This window comes from Sminthopsis crassicaudata, chromosome 1 (genome assembly GCF_048593235.1).
Source record: "Sminthopsis crassicaudata isolate SCR6 chromosome 1, ASM4859323v1, whole genome shotgun sequence".
Lineage (NCBI taxonomy): Eukaryota > Metazoa > Chordata > Mammalia > Dasyuromorphia > Dasyuridae > Sminthopsis > Sminthopsis crassicaudata.
In genome coordinates this window covers 74,491,879-74,509,059 of record NC_133617.1, presented here as the reverse complement: position 1 = coordinate 74,509,059, position 17,181 = coordinate 74,491,879, and the positions used below count along the sequence as shown (strand labels likewise).

Genomic DNA, 17,181 nt, shown 5'->3' with positions numbered 1-17,181 from the left:
TTCCAACTTTAAAATAATGATAGAGTAAATAAATAAGAAAGAAGAAAAAAAAGTCTAGACTCCCAAACTCAATATATCATGCAAAATATAAGCAGATAAAACCACATATAATGATATGACTCTTCATATGGACAGAAGGATAAAAGAAGAAAGGGGTGGGGGAAGAGGAGAAGGAAGAGGGAGCAAATAGCAACATTATACAAACAGAACTACTTAGTTAGGTCTTTGGGGGTGCGACCACTACTACTCATGGATTGTTGTTCATCCTTCATTCTTGAAAGAGGACCAGTGATATTAGGAGGTGATATCTTGACTTGCATGTGAATTGGATTTAAGTGAAACAAGGCTGTGCAAAATCATCTTCACTCTCTCCTCTAGGCATCAGAGTCCAGTGTCAAGACATAGATCAGGATGACTCAAGATGACTCAAGAGAAATTCTCTCTGAGAATTTAGCCACAGAAAAAGAGAAGAAATAGTAGGTATGGATGGATCAAGTGAAGGTTTTTTGAGGATGAATGTTTGTAGACAATAAAGAACTAGCCAGTAGATAGAGTGTGAAGATGAATGAGAACATAGGAATAATTCAGTAGAAATATGCTGAAGGAGAATGGAAACACTTCTGCAAATGGAGAAGTTTGTTTTTGCATGGAAAAGAATGGAGATGGTAGTAGAACATATCTGAGTGATGTAAGATTAGGAGGAGAAATGAAAAGGTATTAATGAATTACCTAAGGTTTTTTTTTTTTTTTTTTTTCAGTAAAATGTGAGTCCAGATCTGTTAGGAGGTAGTCTGTAGATGTGGCAGATAAATGTTATGATCATTTTTGTGAGTGGTTTAAATAGTAGTAAAGGAGTAAATGGCCATGGGAATGAAGAATTGAGGAACTAGGAGTTTAGTATGTCTGAAGAACTATCAAGGTAAATGATGAAGTCCCCTAGTATGAAGATAGGAATGGAGGGGAAACTGGGAGCCACTGAACGGAACCTGTAAAGTAAAGAAGGGGAATGTTCTGAAGGTTTATAAACAATTAACAGAAATGATTGGGTGGTAGATATGGATTGTTGTTATTGTTTTTCCTTTTTTCTTGAAGAAGAGCATGACATCAGGCAGGTAATGCCATAGCATATAGGCGAATTGAACTTAAGTGAACATGGGTTGTGTAAGGTCACCAGTCTCACCTGCTCCTCCAGAACCCATATAGCGATCAGAATAACCAGAGATGGTCCTTGATGCAGTGAGAGATCTCTCTCCCTCCATCCCTTTCTCTTTCTCTTCTTATCTTCCTTCCTTCCTTCCTTCCTTCCTTCCTTCCTTCCTTCCTTCCTTCCTTCCTTCCTTCCTTCCTTCCTTCCTTCCTTCCTTCCTTCCTTCTGGAAGGATCAAGAGAGAACCAGGTTTAAGTCTGAGCCAAGAGATGGAAGGATTTGGGAAGGAAAAGTTTAAAGATGAAAGCAAGTTTGTCTTGATAAAGCAGGCTTATCAGAAAGCACAGCAGAAGGAGTGGGTAAGTGTACAATGGGCCATTGGATGAGGTTGAGGGGAATGAGAATAAGGAATGAGCCAGTGCTGGGGTAGGGGGAGAGGAAAGGGAATAGAGAATAAGGTTTGAAAGATGACTAGGGATTTACAATTATTAGAATGGGGAAGAGTTATAACCAAAGGGAATTTGTTAATTATTAAGTAATGACTTTAGGTAGATTTTCATTTTCCCTTGGAAAGAAAGAAACAAGCATTTTTAAGTACTTACTCTGTGCCAGATACTTTGCTAGGTATTTTGCATATATCTCATTTGGTCCTCATAACAACCTTAGGAAGTAAGTGCTGTCATTGTCCCCATTTATAGTTGAGGTAACTACTATAACAAAAGTCAAGTGACTTGTTCAGGTCCACTTAGTGTATACTTAAGTGTTTAAAGTTAGATTGGAATTCAGAAGGGCCTGCATATTCTTGAAAGACTTCAGGTCCAGTGCTTTATTCACTGGTATTGGAGTTCTTTGGGTGACTAGGGTGAAGATCCAGTGGAATGGCCACCAGTGGGCCCACAGATATAGCCTCTTGATCAAAATATCCAAAGTTAGACATGATAACTCAAGAGTCTCAATTCTTAAAATCTCTTTGGTCAGTCGATTAAATCTGCTTCTCACCTTCAAAGAAGACAGTTATGCAGCATGTTGTGGTCATATAATTAACTACACACAAAAAATGAAAAGACTTAAATGCTTCTATAGTGGTGCCCTTTTAACCTCCACCCCCAAATTGCTCCCACATTCACAGATAGTGTGAATAAGAATAAGGCTGGGATTGAATGTCTAGGACCTTAGGAAAGTAAGGGAAGCACACTAGGAAAGAAGTATCTGCCCTTTCATTTCAGCAGCTAATGGGATTTTCAATAGTTGTTAGGCCCAGCCATTCTGCTCTTGATCTCTATATGCTTCAGATTGAGGAAAGCACTGGTCATGCTCCTAGCTCTTTTTTTCCTGGCCTTATCACCAGAAGAAATAGTCTTAGACTAAAGACCACCCACACAGTTCCAATCCAAAAGTGTCAATCTAATAACCAGGGTAACTTGAAACCCCTGCCCCATGCAATAGTTTAAAGGTATAGAAAACCCAAAGATGCAATCTTTTATCTAAAGAAACCAGACTGAACAAGATTTCCTTTAACCAATAAAGAAGAATAAAGAAGAACTTAAATGGAAGAGCAAACTTTGGATTTAAGTTTCTACCCAAAAAGGAGAAGGGAAGAGGGGAAGGGAGAGTGAGAGAAGGAAAAAAACAACCACCACTTTTTCAATCACCTAGATTTATAATTGGGAGTGAGGGGGATATCCAGGAATGCTCAAGCTTATCTTCTACTTTGGTGTTACCATCCCATCTACCTGGGTTAAATAAAGATTTTGGCTGTCCTGGTGCCATGCTCCATAGTCCACACCATCTCCCCATCTTTGCCAGAATCAGTGTCTGCCTCTCTATTTCTTTCCTGTAACTCCTGAAAGATTTATTCCCACTATCTCTGGAGTTGCCTCTTTTTCATCTTAGTTCTCAACATTTCCCTGGATATGGGATAATGAGCAAAATGCCAAATCCCAGAATTCTCAAAGAAGTTTTAAATTACTTTCCCCATGAGATCTCCGCCACTGTCCTCTTACTCAGAATGGGGTCAGATATATCATTACTTTTTGATTATTTGTTTTCTAAGACATAATTAAGAATTGAATAGGAAAATCACTGAGAGAGAAAGCTGAGCAATTATGTTCTTTTTCTTTTCCATAATCTTTCAAATCATGTAGTTTCTTATTATCTAACAATTTCTCCAACTTGATTTCCTTCTTTTGCCTCTTCTTTCTCTCCATGTTTTCACTAACCCATGTGGAGCCACTTTTTTTTTTTTTTTGCTATTTCTAAGATTTCAGATAATTGGAGAAGTTGGTCTCTGAAGCCCTTATAACCCAGAAGACTTATAAGGCTGTGTGTGATTCTGTTATTTTATGAACCCAATGAGAGAAATGATTATGGCTCTCTTATGTCAATAATTAATTACAATTAGAGAGATCCAGGATTGTTTTTTTTTTTGTTTTTTTTTTTTTTTACTATTTCCTGATACTCTACTATATTAATATTAAATCAGCCCCAGAAGAATAGGGCTGATAATGAGACTGAATTCAACAGGGGTGGGCATAGATAATTTGTCTTGATGGTCCACACTGGGGAGAGTCTGGGAGTCAGAATGACATAATCAAAATCACCCCTCATTAGAATAAGTCCATTTCTCATTATAATATTCATTTTCTCATTAGTTGTTAACCAATGATTGCCATCTACTGGAATACTCACTCAACCAAGGGTATATAAATGTCAGTGGACTGGCATGATCCATTTTTGGTTTATGAGAAACAATCAAATTATCCTCCTTTTATTAATTATTTGTTAGCCACAATTAATATCATTAATTATTCAGAAATTATTTCTTGAATTTTGTAATACATCACATGAAAATGAGGGAACAGATTTGTTCTAATTTCTGGTAAGACAAGATTTTGAATCCTGCCTCTTGGTAGCATGGGATCACTCATGATTACACCCATCTGCCCCCTCAGAGGAGAGTTAAGGTGTGATTCCCTTCTTGGAGACTATGAACAACATGTTGCATCACAGTTCCAAGGTTAACCAAATCTAAGGAGATAAACCAGTATGGGAAAGGAGTTTATAGCTCTGGTATGAAGTCAAGAAAATTAGTTCTAAATAGGTTTGGGAGTAAGATGCTCATATATCTTATTCCTTTCTATATCTGAGACCTCCTACTTCATTAGAGTGAGCATTTTTCCAATTTTTTTCTCACTGTTGTGTAAGGTTCCAGTGCAAATTTTTTTAGGTTTTTCAGGAGAAAAAGAAAGGAAGTGGGAAGTTTGGGAGGAAAAGAGAAAAAGGGGAAACCAAGGAAGAAATAAGAAAGTAGCAAGAGATAGGTGTGAACGAAGTATTATTCTGCTCGAGTCCAAGTGATCCAATACATACATACACACACAGAGATTGCCACTATATTAATAGTATAGAGAAGGTATCAAAGATCAGAAGTTTTCAAACTAATTTGACTAAGAAAACTTTGGCCTTTCAAATATATTGACAGAACCCATAATTCTAAACAGGATGGAGCATAGGAATGAGGAAGTAAAATGGAAGATTGGGAATAAATTTGGCAACAAAGTTACTTTGCTATACTTTGCTGATATTATTCTCATGTGGAAAACTACTGCATTTACTTGACACATACATTATTTTAATGATTAATAAATTAATAGAAAAAATATCACTGGTATTAACATTATCCCATTGAACCCTCTTCATTAGTTGCCATAGAATAACAGTTAAAGAGTGAACCCCTGAGCACAGCCTGGTTCAGAAGGATCTGAGTTCACTTTCTCCTCAGATAACTTGCTAGTTAGGTGACCCTAGATCACTGTCTTAACTTCTCAGCCTCAATTTGCTCATATGTAAAATGGAGTTAATAACAGCACATACAACATGGAATTATTGCTGAGAAGCAAGTGAACACAATTCAATTCAATAAACAATTTTTAAGTGCCCCGTTTGTTCCAAGTACTGAACTAAGCACTAGGGAATGAAAGCAGGAAAGAAGAAAGGAAAGGAGGGGAGATGGGGGAACAGAATGAATAAAGGAGGGAGGGGAATGAAGAAAAGAGAGTAAAAGAAAGGAAGAGAATAAGGAGGGAAGAGCAGAGGGAAGGAGGAAGAAAAGGAGGGAGGGAGGGAGGAAGAAAAGAAGTAAGGACTATTTCCTATATAGCTTCAATATAGCATATTTGCACAAAACTGTTTGCAACTTTAGATTGTGAGTTCCTTCAGAACAGAGATTGTCTTTTTTTTTTTTCATATCCTGAAATTTAGCATAATGCCTGGCAAAAGAAGACAATAAGTGCTTATTGACTAAATGATTGTCTGACTTCCGAAAATATGCAAAACAGCACCTTGAAACACTCCTTGCAGCCCTCTCTTTATAGCCTAACGTTATTCTCTTATTCTCTCTCAGTCTCTCTCCTTCCTTCCCTCTTTCCTTCCCTCCTTCCCTCCCTCCCTCCCTCCCTCTCTCTCTCTCTCTGTCTCTCTCTGTCTCTCTCTGTCTCTCTCTCTCTCTCTGTCTCTCTCTGTCTCTCTCTCTGTCTCTCTCTCTCTGTCTCTCTCTCTCTCTCTCTCTCTCTCTCTCTCTCTCTCTCTCTCTCTCGCTCTCTCTCTCTCTCTCTCTCTCTCTCTCTCTCTCTCTCTCTCTCTCTCTCTCTCTGTCTCTCTCTGTCTCTCTGTCTCTCTCTCCCTGTCTCTCTCTCTCTCTTATTAAAGTTTTTTTTATGTTCAAAACATATGCATGGATAATTTTTCCACATTGATCTTTGTAAAACTTTGTGTTCCAATTTCCACCTTTTCCCCCCCACCCCTTCTCCTAGATGGCAACTTTATTCCCAATATAGGCCTAACTTTATTCCCAATAAATAAATTCTGCCTGAGGTTGGGGAGATGGTTTCTAGAGTAGGAGGGAAGACATATATGGGTGAGGAGTGGCTGCAAAGAATGGGAGAGGGAACATCAGGGTCCAGAGAGACCAAGGAATGGGACTAATAGTTGAAAAGCCTGAGATGTATGGTGATAGCTCAGCCAGATATCCATCTTGAAAAGGGCCATGAATGCCTCCTCTTAGAGAAAGGATGTCCTTATAATTGACCTATTTGGGGAGAGAATTGCCAAGGACCAATGTGTATTGCCTTTACCTGTGCCACAACAGAGTACGCAGGTCAGATTCTCCTGAATCATCCTGATCAGATGAGGCATGATGTCTTTCAGGTGAAGAAGAGATAAAATCAATGGATCTCCTGGTGGGAAATACAATGAGGAACATCATTGGCTTGTGGACAATATCATATTTATTTTCGGTAGCTTCCTTTTTTACCTACAGAAGTAAGTATGAAGAAAGGTCAGGGCAGGGAATTCTTCTTGAGACCTAAGGGACCATTTGATTGGGAAAGGCACAGGAATATGAGCACTGGTTGCCTCTACCCTTCCCCTAACAAATTTAAGCCAATAATAGCACCAACAGTCTCTGTAATAAAGACCATTTGAGGTTTTTGGAGGTGCTTTACCTATAAGCTAATACAGACAGAAAAGTTATGAGAGTACAAGACACATCAGAAACTGAAAATTCCTCTCTCCTCTGGGATTTGTGACTGGAGCTAAGGAATTGTCTCTTGATCCTTGGATTCTCCCACTAACACTTTCTATCCCTGAGGCTATTGGTCTCTTTCTTTGTCTGGGATGTCTCCTATATGAGAAAACATGAGTGCAAAGTAGTAAAGGAAAAAAAAAAGTGGTAATGAGCCACCTTTGGGAATTATGGGATTGATATCTCTTCACTTCAGTGTCCATTGGGAGAATTGGACCAGCAGTCCTCTTCTGTGAGACAGATTTAGTTGGAGAAGGCTCCTACTCCCAGTTTTTTGGGAGCTCCTGAATCCTTTAGCCAAAACTGACAGTTTAGAGGGTAGGGGAACATTTGAGTGGTTGTGCCCTTTACCCTTGTTGTCCTCTTGCAGAACGTCTTCAGACACAAACTTTTCTGTGGCACCTGATTGGGATCCTGTCAGTGAGTAATGCAATGGAAGTGGGCCTATGTATTTATTATTTGTGGACAAAGCACAGTTGCCCAGGTAATGGTGACCTGAGGACAAGGATGGGTAAGGGGAGGATATTGGACAATAATAAAGGACAGCCTTCACAAAATATTCATTGGCTGTCAACTCCCTGTGCTCATTTTATTCTTACTCCAATCTCTGGACAATCCTGACCCCATGTATCCAATCCATTTTTCCCTTTCAAAGACAGATGTGACTGTTACTCTCCCCAGCTTTCCACTGAAACGTGGATTTCTCTTTTCCTTGTGTGTAGACCCAGAGATTCTTGAGGAATTTGGGGCTGGAAAGGAAAAAGGCTCCTGAGGAAGGAATAGGTTGTGTGTAATTCAATGTGTCAGGCAATCCAGAGGTGGTAGAGAGAACAAGCTTTGGGCTGTAGGGTGGTAGAAGAAAAAAGTGGTTCCCATCTCCCTAGAGGAGAGAACTGGGAAGGGAAACCATATAATCTACCTTGGACCAGTTTTTCAAAGAGGTGATAATCCTTTGTTCTACAGGATTTATTCCCAAGAAGGATTGGATGAACTGGTTTGCTTGGAGCCTCATTTTGTTCTTCATCACACTCTTAAGAGTATTAACTTTTAATTCTGTATCTCAATATCCTTTCTTCCTTATGATGATACTGCTGTTTTCAATGAATTTCACCAATATTGAGAGCATCATCTTTGTGATGCCTGTATTAAGGATGATTTTTTTATTATTATGCTTTTTAACATTTTTATTTAAAGCTTTTAGTTTCAAATTCTACCCTTCTCTCCTTTCTCTCCTCCCTCCCTGAGATTGTAAGCGATCAGATATAGTTTATACATGTGCAATTATATTTCCATTTCCATATTTGTAATTTGTACAAAAAGTTTCAAATAAAAGAAAAAATGCAATAAAGTGATAAATAGCATGCTTGATGCTTTATTCAACCAATATTAGTTTTTTTTCCTCTGGAGGTATGTTTCATCATTATTCTTTTGGGATTGTCTTTAATTATTGTACTGCTAAGAATAGCTAAGCCATTCAATCTCTAAGGATATTTTTAACCTGTATTCAGTCGGTCTTCACAAAATAGTGATTCAAATAACTGAAACTTATGCTTTAGATTTTCTGGCATACAGAAAATGACCAGATTCCCTTGGGAAAAGAGTTAAGGATTATCTGGGGCTTATACCATAGAGTCATTGAAACTCAGTTTGGAAGGAAATGTGGGAATAGTCCCAAAGGAGAGGCTTACAAAGATGAAGTCAGGGGATAGGAGAGACTCAAGGAAGAAGGTAGGCCTGGAGGCTTAAGACTTGTTCTGGAGGCATCTAAGGAAGAAGGTGTGGGCTATGACAAAGAGTGAAATATTTTTCTTCATCCCTATTCCTTCCCTCCATCTTTTTGCTTTCTCTCCAAATCTTGTTTTTTTCTTCTTCCTGCTCATTCTCTGCTTCCTTCTTTCTATTTAAAGTTAGAATTAATACCTAATTATCCGGAATTCTGCCCCTCATTCCTACATCTTCCCCTGGGAGGTGAGGGGTATTGCTTTCCATCTTCTGTCCTTTCTCCCTTCTAGTGACAGCTAGTCCACAACCTCACCATCCCTTCAACTCCCTTGCTCCTTCCCTGAGAAAGTTTCTCAAAGGGAAAGACTGTACTTCTCTTCCCCTGCCACAAAGAGCCTGCTAGTCTCAGAATTTATGTTTCTCTCTCCTTTCTCATTCTACATTGCATAGGAGTGGCTCATTCTCTTCATTCTCATTCTACATTGCATAGGAGTGGCTATGACCTAGACTTGAGGTTTGAGCAAAATACTCATATCTCTATCCCTTCCTCACCCCTGATTCCCAGTGGATTTGCTTCAGTAGCTACAACTCCTTGGGCTTCCCTTGATTATTTTCTTTCTTCCTTCCCAGAAAATATCCCCCCAGTGTCCTTGTCAGAACCGAGATTCTGCACAGATCTTGGAATATATCCTGAGGAATCTCAGATCTTATGTTTTTTCCCTGGGACATGTCTAATTTTTCCATAGGCATGATACTCTGAGAACATTGCTGACATGAGGCACAAAATGCCCCTTGGAGCCTGTACTGATTGACCCCTTGCAGTCTGGTGCTCTATGAGGATCTTCTGAGTCACAAACTTGATTCTTTATCACCTTTACTCATTACTTGCCGTGTAGAGAAAGTGAGCCCATAGGAGCCAGACGTCTCATTCAATACTCTAGGATACAGAACTAACAAAATGGTCTTCTGCATATTAACAACATAAGTAGATTATATGACTGTCTTTGTAAAAAAAATGTTGGCATGTAAGATCATCTTCTGTACACTCACTGGAAGCAACTTAAGACCCCCTCTGATAGCAAAGACCATGATGAGAATTATATGAACTTTATCTTATCCACACTTGGTTCTGATTTCTTCCAGTTAGTCTCCTATGTTTTGGAAACTTTCAATTCAGGCAGTTAGGATATCATGAGAATTCAGGGTAATATCATCTATTAAAATTGTTATTTTATATATCAGTAATTACTATCATTATCATCATCATCATCATCACAGAATTTCAGATTTGGAAGACTTGGTCTTCAAGTCAAGATGATCTGAGTTCAAATTTGGCTTTATATGTACTTGTAGGATTCTTTGTAAATCACTTAATTTGTGTTTGCCTCAGTTTTCTCAACTGTAAAATTGGGATAATAATAGCATTCATGGTTAAGGATCAAATGAGTTAATATTATAAAGTGTTTAACACAGTGCCTTGCACATAGTAAGGATTATATAAGTATTATCATCCTCCTCATTATTTTTATAATCTCTGTCAGATTCCATTTTTTTCATCCTAAGAAACAAAATAGCAATGGGTGAATGTCATAAAGTAGCTAACTGAATTTTGATGTCTGGAAAAAGTTCCTGATAAATAGAGCTGTATAAAAGTAGATTGTGAAGCCTTAGAAGGAACTGGGTATCCTCTTACTATTATTATTGTTGTTATTGTTCATTTGTGTCTGATTCCTTATGACCCTGTGGACCTCGGTCCATAAGGTTTCCTGGCAAAGATATATTGCATATAAAAGTGCTCAAGAGATGTAATTTCTGAGTAATATAATTATTTTATTAATAATGCCAGCATTTTAATAAAAGTATGGTCATTTGGCCATCTCTTAGATCAAAGAAAATCATGGCAGCTCACATTTTTTTATGTCCTCTTAATTTTTTTTTTTATTTTTAAAACATTACTTTATGAAACATGTTGGGAAAGAAAAAATCAGAGCTAAAAGGAAAAACCATGGAAGACATTAAAAAAAAACAAACAAACAGAAAAACAAATCGAACATAGCATGTGCTGATTTACATTCAGTCTCCTTAGTTCTTTTTCTGGATGCAGATGGCATTTTCTGTCCAAAGTCAATTGGGATTGCTTTGGATCCCCGAACCACTGAAAAGAACTACCTTTCACAGTTGATCATGGCACAAATTTTTCTTGTTATTTTGTACAATGTAACTCCTGGTTCTGCTTGTTTTAGTTGGCATCAGTTTGTGTAAATCTTTCTAAAGATTTCTACAATTTCTAAAATTGGCTTATTCACCATTTTTATAGAACAATAATATTTCGTTATTTTCATATACCACAACTTGTTCAGCCATTTTCCAACTGATGGGTATCTACTCATTTTCCAATTCTTTGCTACTACTAAAAGAGCTTCTACAAACATTTTTGCACATGTGGGTTCTTTTTCCTCCTTTATGATTTCCTTTGGATACAGACACAGTAATAACATTGTTGGGTCAAAGGGTATGTGATGAACTACAACTACAAAAATGAAGAGAAAAGAATAATGTGCTTCTACATGTAGCCTTTTACCCCATCTGATTCCACACTCCCAAGTACTGAATAAGATTAAATGCCTATTATGTTCAGGAGCTTAAAGAATGTACAGGAAGCACAATGGGAGAGAGCTACTTTCTCTATCATTTCTGCAGGTAATGGGATTTTCAATAGTAGCCAGGTCCAGCCATTCTAGTCTTGATCTCCATGTGCCTCAAGTTTAGAAGAAAACTGATTATAATCCCAGCTCCTCCTTCTCTGGCCCCAACATCAGAAGAAAGATGCTTAGCCTAAAGTTCCAGCTTCACAGTTCCAATGCTAAAATTCAGTCTGATGATCAGGACAGCTTGAAACCCCAGCCCCAGTGGAGTAATTTCAATTCAAGGGCAAATAGAGATTGATATCTTTTATTTAGAGAAACCGGGTTCAAAAAAATTAACTAACCATTAAAGAACAGTTTAAATGGAACAGCAAACTTTGGATTTAAGTTTCTGCCCAAAAGGATACAAGGGAAGAGGGGAATATCCGGACAGTGGGAGGAGAAAAAAGGTATTTCTTTAGTCACCTAAATTCATGGCAGGATATGAGGAGGATATCCATGAATGATCAGGTTCATCTTGTACTTCTGGTGCTTCCATCCCATTTACCCAGGGTTGATGCAGACCTTGGTACCCCTGGTGCCATGTTCAACACCATCTCCCCAGTTCTGCCAGAGTTGAGTGTCTGCCTCTCTATCTCCTTCCTAAAACTCATGTAAAAATATTTTTTCTCTTCTTGATTTGATCCATCCTGACTCTCCCTCCCCACTGAATCTTGGCTCCTTATATCCTCCCAGAGAATGGGCTTGTGGGAGCTCCTTAAAGGACCAATAAGCGAACTGCTTTAAAGGTGTAAACTCCTTTAAAGGTTTGAACTCCTTTAAAGGTGTGAACTAAGTGCATAAGTACCTTGTAAGAATCCTAACACATGGCCTCTTGACTAAAATATTTGGTTGGACATATAACTCTAGAGCCCCTATCCTGCACTTAGAATCTCTTCTGCCAGTCAATTAAATTTGCATTCCATATTCAAAGGACACCATTACTGTAAAAAGTAGGAAATCTGGGAGGGAGAGAGAGAAAAAGGGGAAACCAAGGAAGAAATAAGAAAGTAGCAAGAGAGGAGTATCATTCTGCCCAGGTCCTAATGATCCAGCACATACACATACACACACACACACACATACAGAAATAAAGAGAGACAAAGAACCAGAGAGATAGAGACAGAAAAATAGAGAGACAGAACTAGATCAATCTCTATTATATTGATAGTACAGAGGAATTGTCAATGATCAGAAGTTTCCAAACTAATTTGACTAAGAAATTTTTTGGTCTTTTAAATACATTGATAAAATGAATTCTGATCAGGATGGGAATATGTCATGGGAAGCAATATGGAACATTGAGAGTAAATTTGGCATCAAAATATTACTTTGCTGGTAATAAGTTGTGGGAAGCAGCTGATATTATTCTGATGTGGGAAACTACTGCATTTGACACATACCTAATTTTAATAATTAATAAATTAATAGGAAAAATATCACTGGTATCAATATTATTCCTTTGAACCCTCTTCATGATAAAATAAGTTAAAGAGTGAGACCCTAAATAGTCTGGTTCAGAAGGAGTTGAATGGTGTAGTAGATGTTCAGAGTTGAAGTCAGAAACATCTGAGTTTACTTTCTCCTCAGACAACTTGCTAGTTATGTAATTCTTGGTCATTCCCTTAACTTCTCAGCCTCAATTTGTTCATATGTAAAATGGAGTGAATAACAACACATACTACATGGTATTATTGCTGATGTGTAATTAAAAACAATTCAATTCAATAAACATTTATTAAGTGCCTCATATGTGCCAAGCACTGTGCTAAGTACTAGGGAATGAAAGAAAGAAGAAAGGTAAGGAAAGAAAAGGAAAGAAATGAAGGAGGAAAGAAAGGAAGGAAGAAAGGAAAACAAAGTATGAAAGAAGAATGGAAAGATGGAAGGCTAGAGGGAAGGAGGAAGGAAAGGAGCAGGAGAAATGATGGCGGGAACAAATGAAGGAAAGAAGGAATAAAGGACTTTCTTATCTTTAATATGGGATATTTGCATATAACTGTAAGTTGTTTTACCCTTTAGACTGTGAGTGCCTTCAGAGCAGAAATTGTCTTTTACCTTTTTTTATCCCCCACACTTAACACAATATCTAGTACATAGAAGTTATTGAATGCTTATTGACTAATTGCTTGGCTGACTCTCCAAAGTATAAAAAGGAAGTACCTCATTGTAATTATCACACTAATATACTCCTTGTAGCCCTCTCTGCAGAGTCTAACTTTACTCTTAATAAATATGCTCTAGCCTGAGGTTGATAGACATTTTTCTGGAGTTTGAGGGGAAGCATCTGTGAACAAGGAATGAAAAAGGGAGCAGCAAGATCCTGAGAGACCCAGGAATGGGACTAATGGGTTGGGAAGCCTGAAGTGTATGATCATGGTCCTTGGTTTCCCTATGCTCAGTCAGCTGTCTCCTCCCTGAGCAGGTCCATGAATGCCCTTCTCCTGGAGAAATTGACCTGTTTGGGAAAGAGATTCCAAAGACTAATATGCAATAACTTTACCTGTGCTAGGTCAGATTCTCCTGAGTTACATGATGTCTTTCAGGTGAGGAAGAGATAAAACCAATGGATCCCCAGGTGGTAAATATGATGAGGGACATCATTGGCTTGTGGGCAACATCATGCTTATTTTCTATATCCACCATTTTCATCAACAGAAGTAAGTATAATGAAAAGTTGGGGCAGGGAAGTCTTCTTGAGCCCTAAGGGCCAGTTTTGAGTGGGGAAAGTACAGGTATATGAGTACAACCATGAGCACTGGTTGCCTCCATCCTTCTTGTAAACAATTTAAGCCAATTATAGTACCAGTAGTCTTTATAAAATAACACTTTGGGGGGTTTTCTGGGGTGCTTTGCCCTTAAGCTAATACAGACAGAAAATTTGTGGGAGTTGAAGACATATCAAAAACTAAAAATTTCTCTTTCCTCTGGGGTCTATAACTAGAGCCAAGGAATGGTCTTTGGATCCCTAGAACCCCTACTACCACCTCTATCCTTGAGTCTTCTGGTCACTTTCCTTAATTGGGATGTTTCCTATATGAGAAGAAATGGGTGCAAAAACATGGTGATGAGCTACCTTTTGGAGGACTATGGGATCTCAATTCACATCTTTCCACTTCTTCAGTGGGAGAGCTGGACTAGCAATCTTTTTCTGTGAGACAGATTTAGTCAGAAAAGGCTCCTACTCCCAGTTTTTGGGAGTTCCTGAGTCTTTTAGTCAAAGCTGACAGTTCAGAGGATAAGGGAGCATTTGAGTGGTTATGCCCTTGACCCTTTTTATCCTCTTGCAGAACGTCTTCAGACACATACTTTTCTGTGGCACCTGTATGGGATCCTGTCGGTGACTTATTCAATGGAAGTGGGCCTTTGTATTTGTTATTTGTGGACAAAGCACAGTTGCCCAGGTAATGGTGACCTGAGGGCCTGGATGGATAGAGGTATTTTAACAAGACAATATTAAAGAGAAATCCTCATGAAAAACTTACTGAATGTCAATTCCCTGTGCTCATTCTGTTCTTACTACAATCTCTGGATAGTCCTGACCCCAGGTATTCATTTTTCTCTTTCAAAGACAGCTGTGACTGTGACTCTCTCTAGCTTTCCACAGAAACATGTATCCCAGAGATCTCTTGAGGAATTTGGGGATGGGCAGGGGAAAGGTTCCTGAGGATGGAATAGGTTGTGAATAATTCAGTGTGTCAGGTAATGTAGAAGTAGTTGAGAGAGCCAGTTCTGGACTATGACTGGGGATGGGGGAAGAGAGAAGTGGTTCTCATCTCTATAGAGGAGAGAATTGGGAAGGAAAATAATATAGTCTACCTTGGACCAATTTCTAAGAAATATCGATCCTTTGTTCTGCAGGAATTATTCCCAAGGAGGATTGGAGGAACTGGTGTTCTTGGAGCCTCATTTTTATCTTCATCATATTCTTGATAATATGTTTTTTTAAATTTACAATTCAATATTTTTACTCTTTTTTAATGATAGTTCTCTTTTCAATGAATTTCACCAGTATTGAGAACATCATCATTTTGATGCCTATATTAAGGATACTTTTTTGGCTTTTCTTCCCTTTACTCCTTTAAAGTTGAGCTCTGCTCCTGGGGTATAGGGGGAGTTGTCCTAAGCTTCTTGTGCAGCTCTGAATCTTGGCTTTGAGCACAGGGGCCACTTGTCTTTTCAGGAGGAATCTTTGCCTGTTCTTTTCAGGAAACAGCCTGGTTTTCCAGAGTTTGCCTTCTGAGCTGGTACTGGAAGCTGTCCCACTGATTTACTGAGCCAGGACTGAATGTCTTCATTGTGATTTGCTATAAGACCCTCTTACTGGCTTTCCCACGGTCTATCTGAGATGGCCTGAACACTCTTTTCATCCAAATGAGACTGGCATTTCTTGAAGTTTTTCCAGTCTATCTTGATTTGGAGAGTGGTTTCATTCCATCAGACTCTATTGAAAGGTCTGGTTTCATGGGATTTTTGAGGGAAACTGGGAATACTGGAGCAGCTTCCTGACATTACTCTGCCAATATGGCTCCACAACCAGAAATCTTTTATTTTCATTCTTATTTTAAAGCTTTGTCCCTTTTTCTTATCAACCCCCCCACAATTATAAGCAATCAGAAATAGTTTATACATGTGCAATTATGTAAGACATTTCCATATTAGTCATTTTGTATAAGATGACTCAAATAAAAGAAAAAAATTCAATAAAGTGATAAATGACATGCTTCACTCTGTATTCAACAGTATGAGTTTTTTCTCTGGAGGTAGATAGTATGTTTTATCATTATTCTTTTGGGATTATTTTCAGTCATTTTCAAATTGAGAATACCAAAGTCATTCGAAATCTAAGGATACTTCTAACCTGTATTCAGCTTACCTTCACAAAGATAAGTTCCAGTTATTTCAACCAATCCCTTAAACTTGCTGGCATACAGAAAATGGCCTGACTGCCCTGGAGAAACAGTTAAAGGTCATGCAGGGCTTATCCCTCACAGTTATTGATGCTCAGTTTGAGAGGAAATGAGGGAATAGTTCCAAGGGGGAAGCTAACAAAGATGAAGCCAGGGGAAAGGGATGGCCCAAGGAAGAATGTAAGCCAGAAGTCTTGGAACCTGATCTAGAGGCATCTAACAAAGATGTTTGGACTGTGACAAAGAGCAAGATATTTTTCTCCATCTTTATTCTCTTCTTCCATCCTTTTGCTTTCTCTCCTTCTCTCCTTGTTCTTTTCTTCTTCTGGCTCACTCTCTGCTTCCTTCTCTCTGTCTAAAGCTAGAATTAGCACCTACAACCCTCAAAACTTCATGATAGTCATGGTCCTTCCTTGAGGAAGTTTCTCAAAGAGAGAAAGAATGCATTTCTCTTCTCTGTCATCAAGGAGGCTGCTAATCTCAGAATTTATGCTCTACATTCTACATCTACATTGCATAAAGTGGCTAGGCCCTAGACCTGATGTCTGAGAAACATATTCCTCATATCCCTATCCCTTTCTCACCCCTGCTGTTATGCCATAGTTCTCAGTTTCCATAATTATCCTGACCTATTCTTGACTCAGTTTCCCTACTTCTCAGTCCTGCAAAACTTCCCCTCCCTCTTTATCAGAATATTTGATAAGGATAGAAGATCTTATGTTTTAGAATATCAGAAAGCCTCTCCCTATCCCAAGCTATACCATCTTATCAAGATGCCTCTCTCCATTTCTGGGAGTTCCTACCCCCATAACCTGTCAGAACCAGATTGTCAGAGTCCAGTTCCCGCTCTCAGCATCCTGACTTTGTCCCCACCTCAGTCTTCCCTGAGTCTTAGCCATGTTTATATATGTCACTGAGGTTTCTCATTGTTTGCTGGATTCTTGGATACGATAGTCTCATTCAGCCCTGGGACCAAACCATGGATCTATTTGGTCCCAGTATGTCTCTCCCATTAATAAATTATTAAATACTCTCTAATCTCTATCTTGCTCAGTTTCTCTGGCATTACACTGCTTTTTAGTGAATTTGCCCAAGTAGTCATCACTCCTTTGGGTTGTTCTCTTTTCTTCCTTTTTC

General features: G+C 38.5%; 1 protein-coding gene across 7 annotated transcripts in view; it reads left to right on the top strand.

Moving 5' to 3' along the window:
* Positions 1 to 17,181, top strand: part of LOC141539206 (uncharacterized) — a 72,425-nt gene that overhangs the window by 1,346 nt on the left and 53,898 nt on the right. For 5 of the 7 annotated variants that reach the window (XR_012481224.1, XR_012481223.1, XR_012481222.1 and 2 more), the window contains exons 2-5: positions 6,353 to 6,466; positions 7,099 to 7,212; positions 13,681 to 13,794; positions 14,425 to 14,538. Coding sequence is in view for 4 of the 7 variants with exons in the window: in XM_074261622.1 (XP_074117723.1) it covers positions 6,373 to 6,466; positions 7,099 to 7,212; positions 13,681 to 13,794; positions 14,425 to 14,538 (436 nt within the window). In the remaining 3 variants the exon portion in view is untranslated. Of the gene's footprint in view, positions 1 to 378; positions 481 to 6,352; positions 6,467 to 7,098; positions 7,213 to 13,680; positions 13,795 to 14,424; positions 14,539 to 14,995; positions 15,845 to 17,181 lie in introns of those variants that run through there. The other 2 variants (XM_074261610.1, XM_074261600.1) reach the window with 2 other exon arrangements.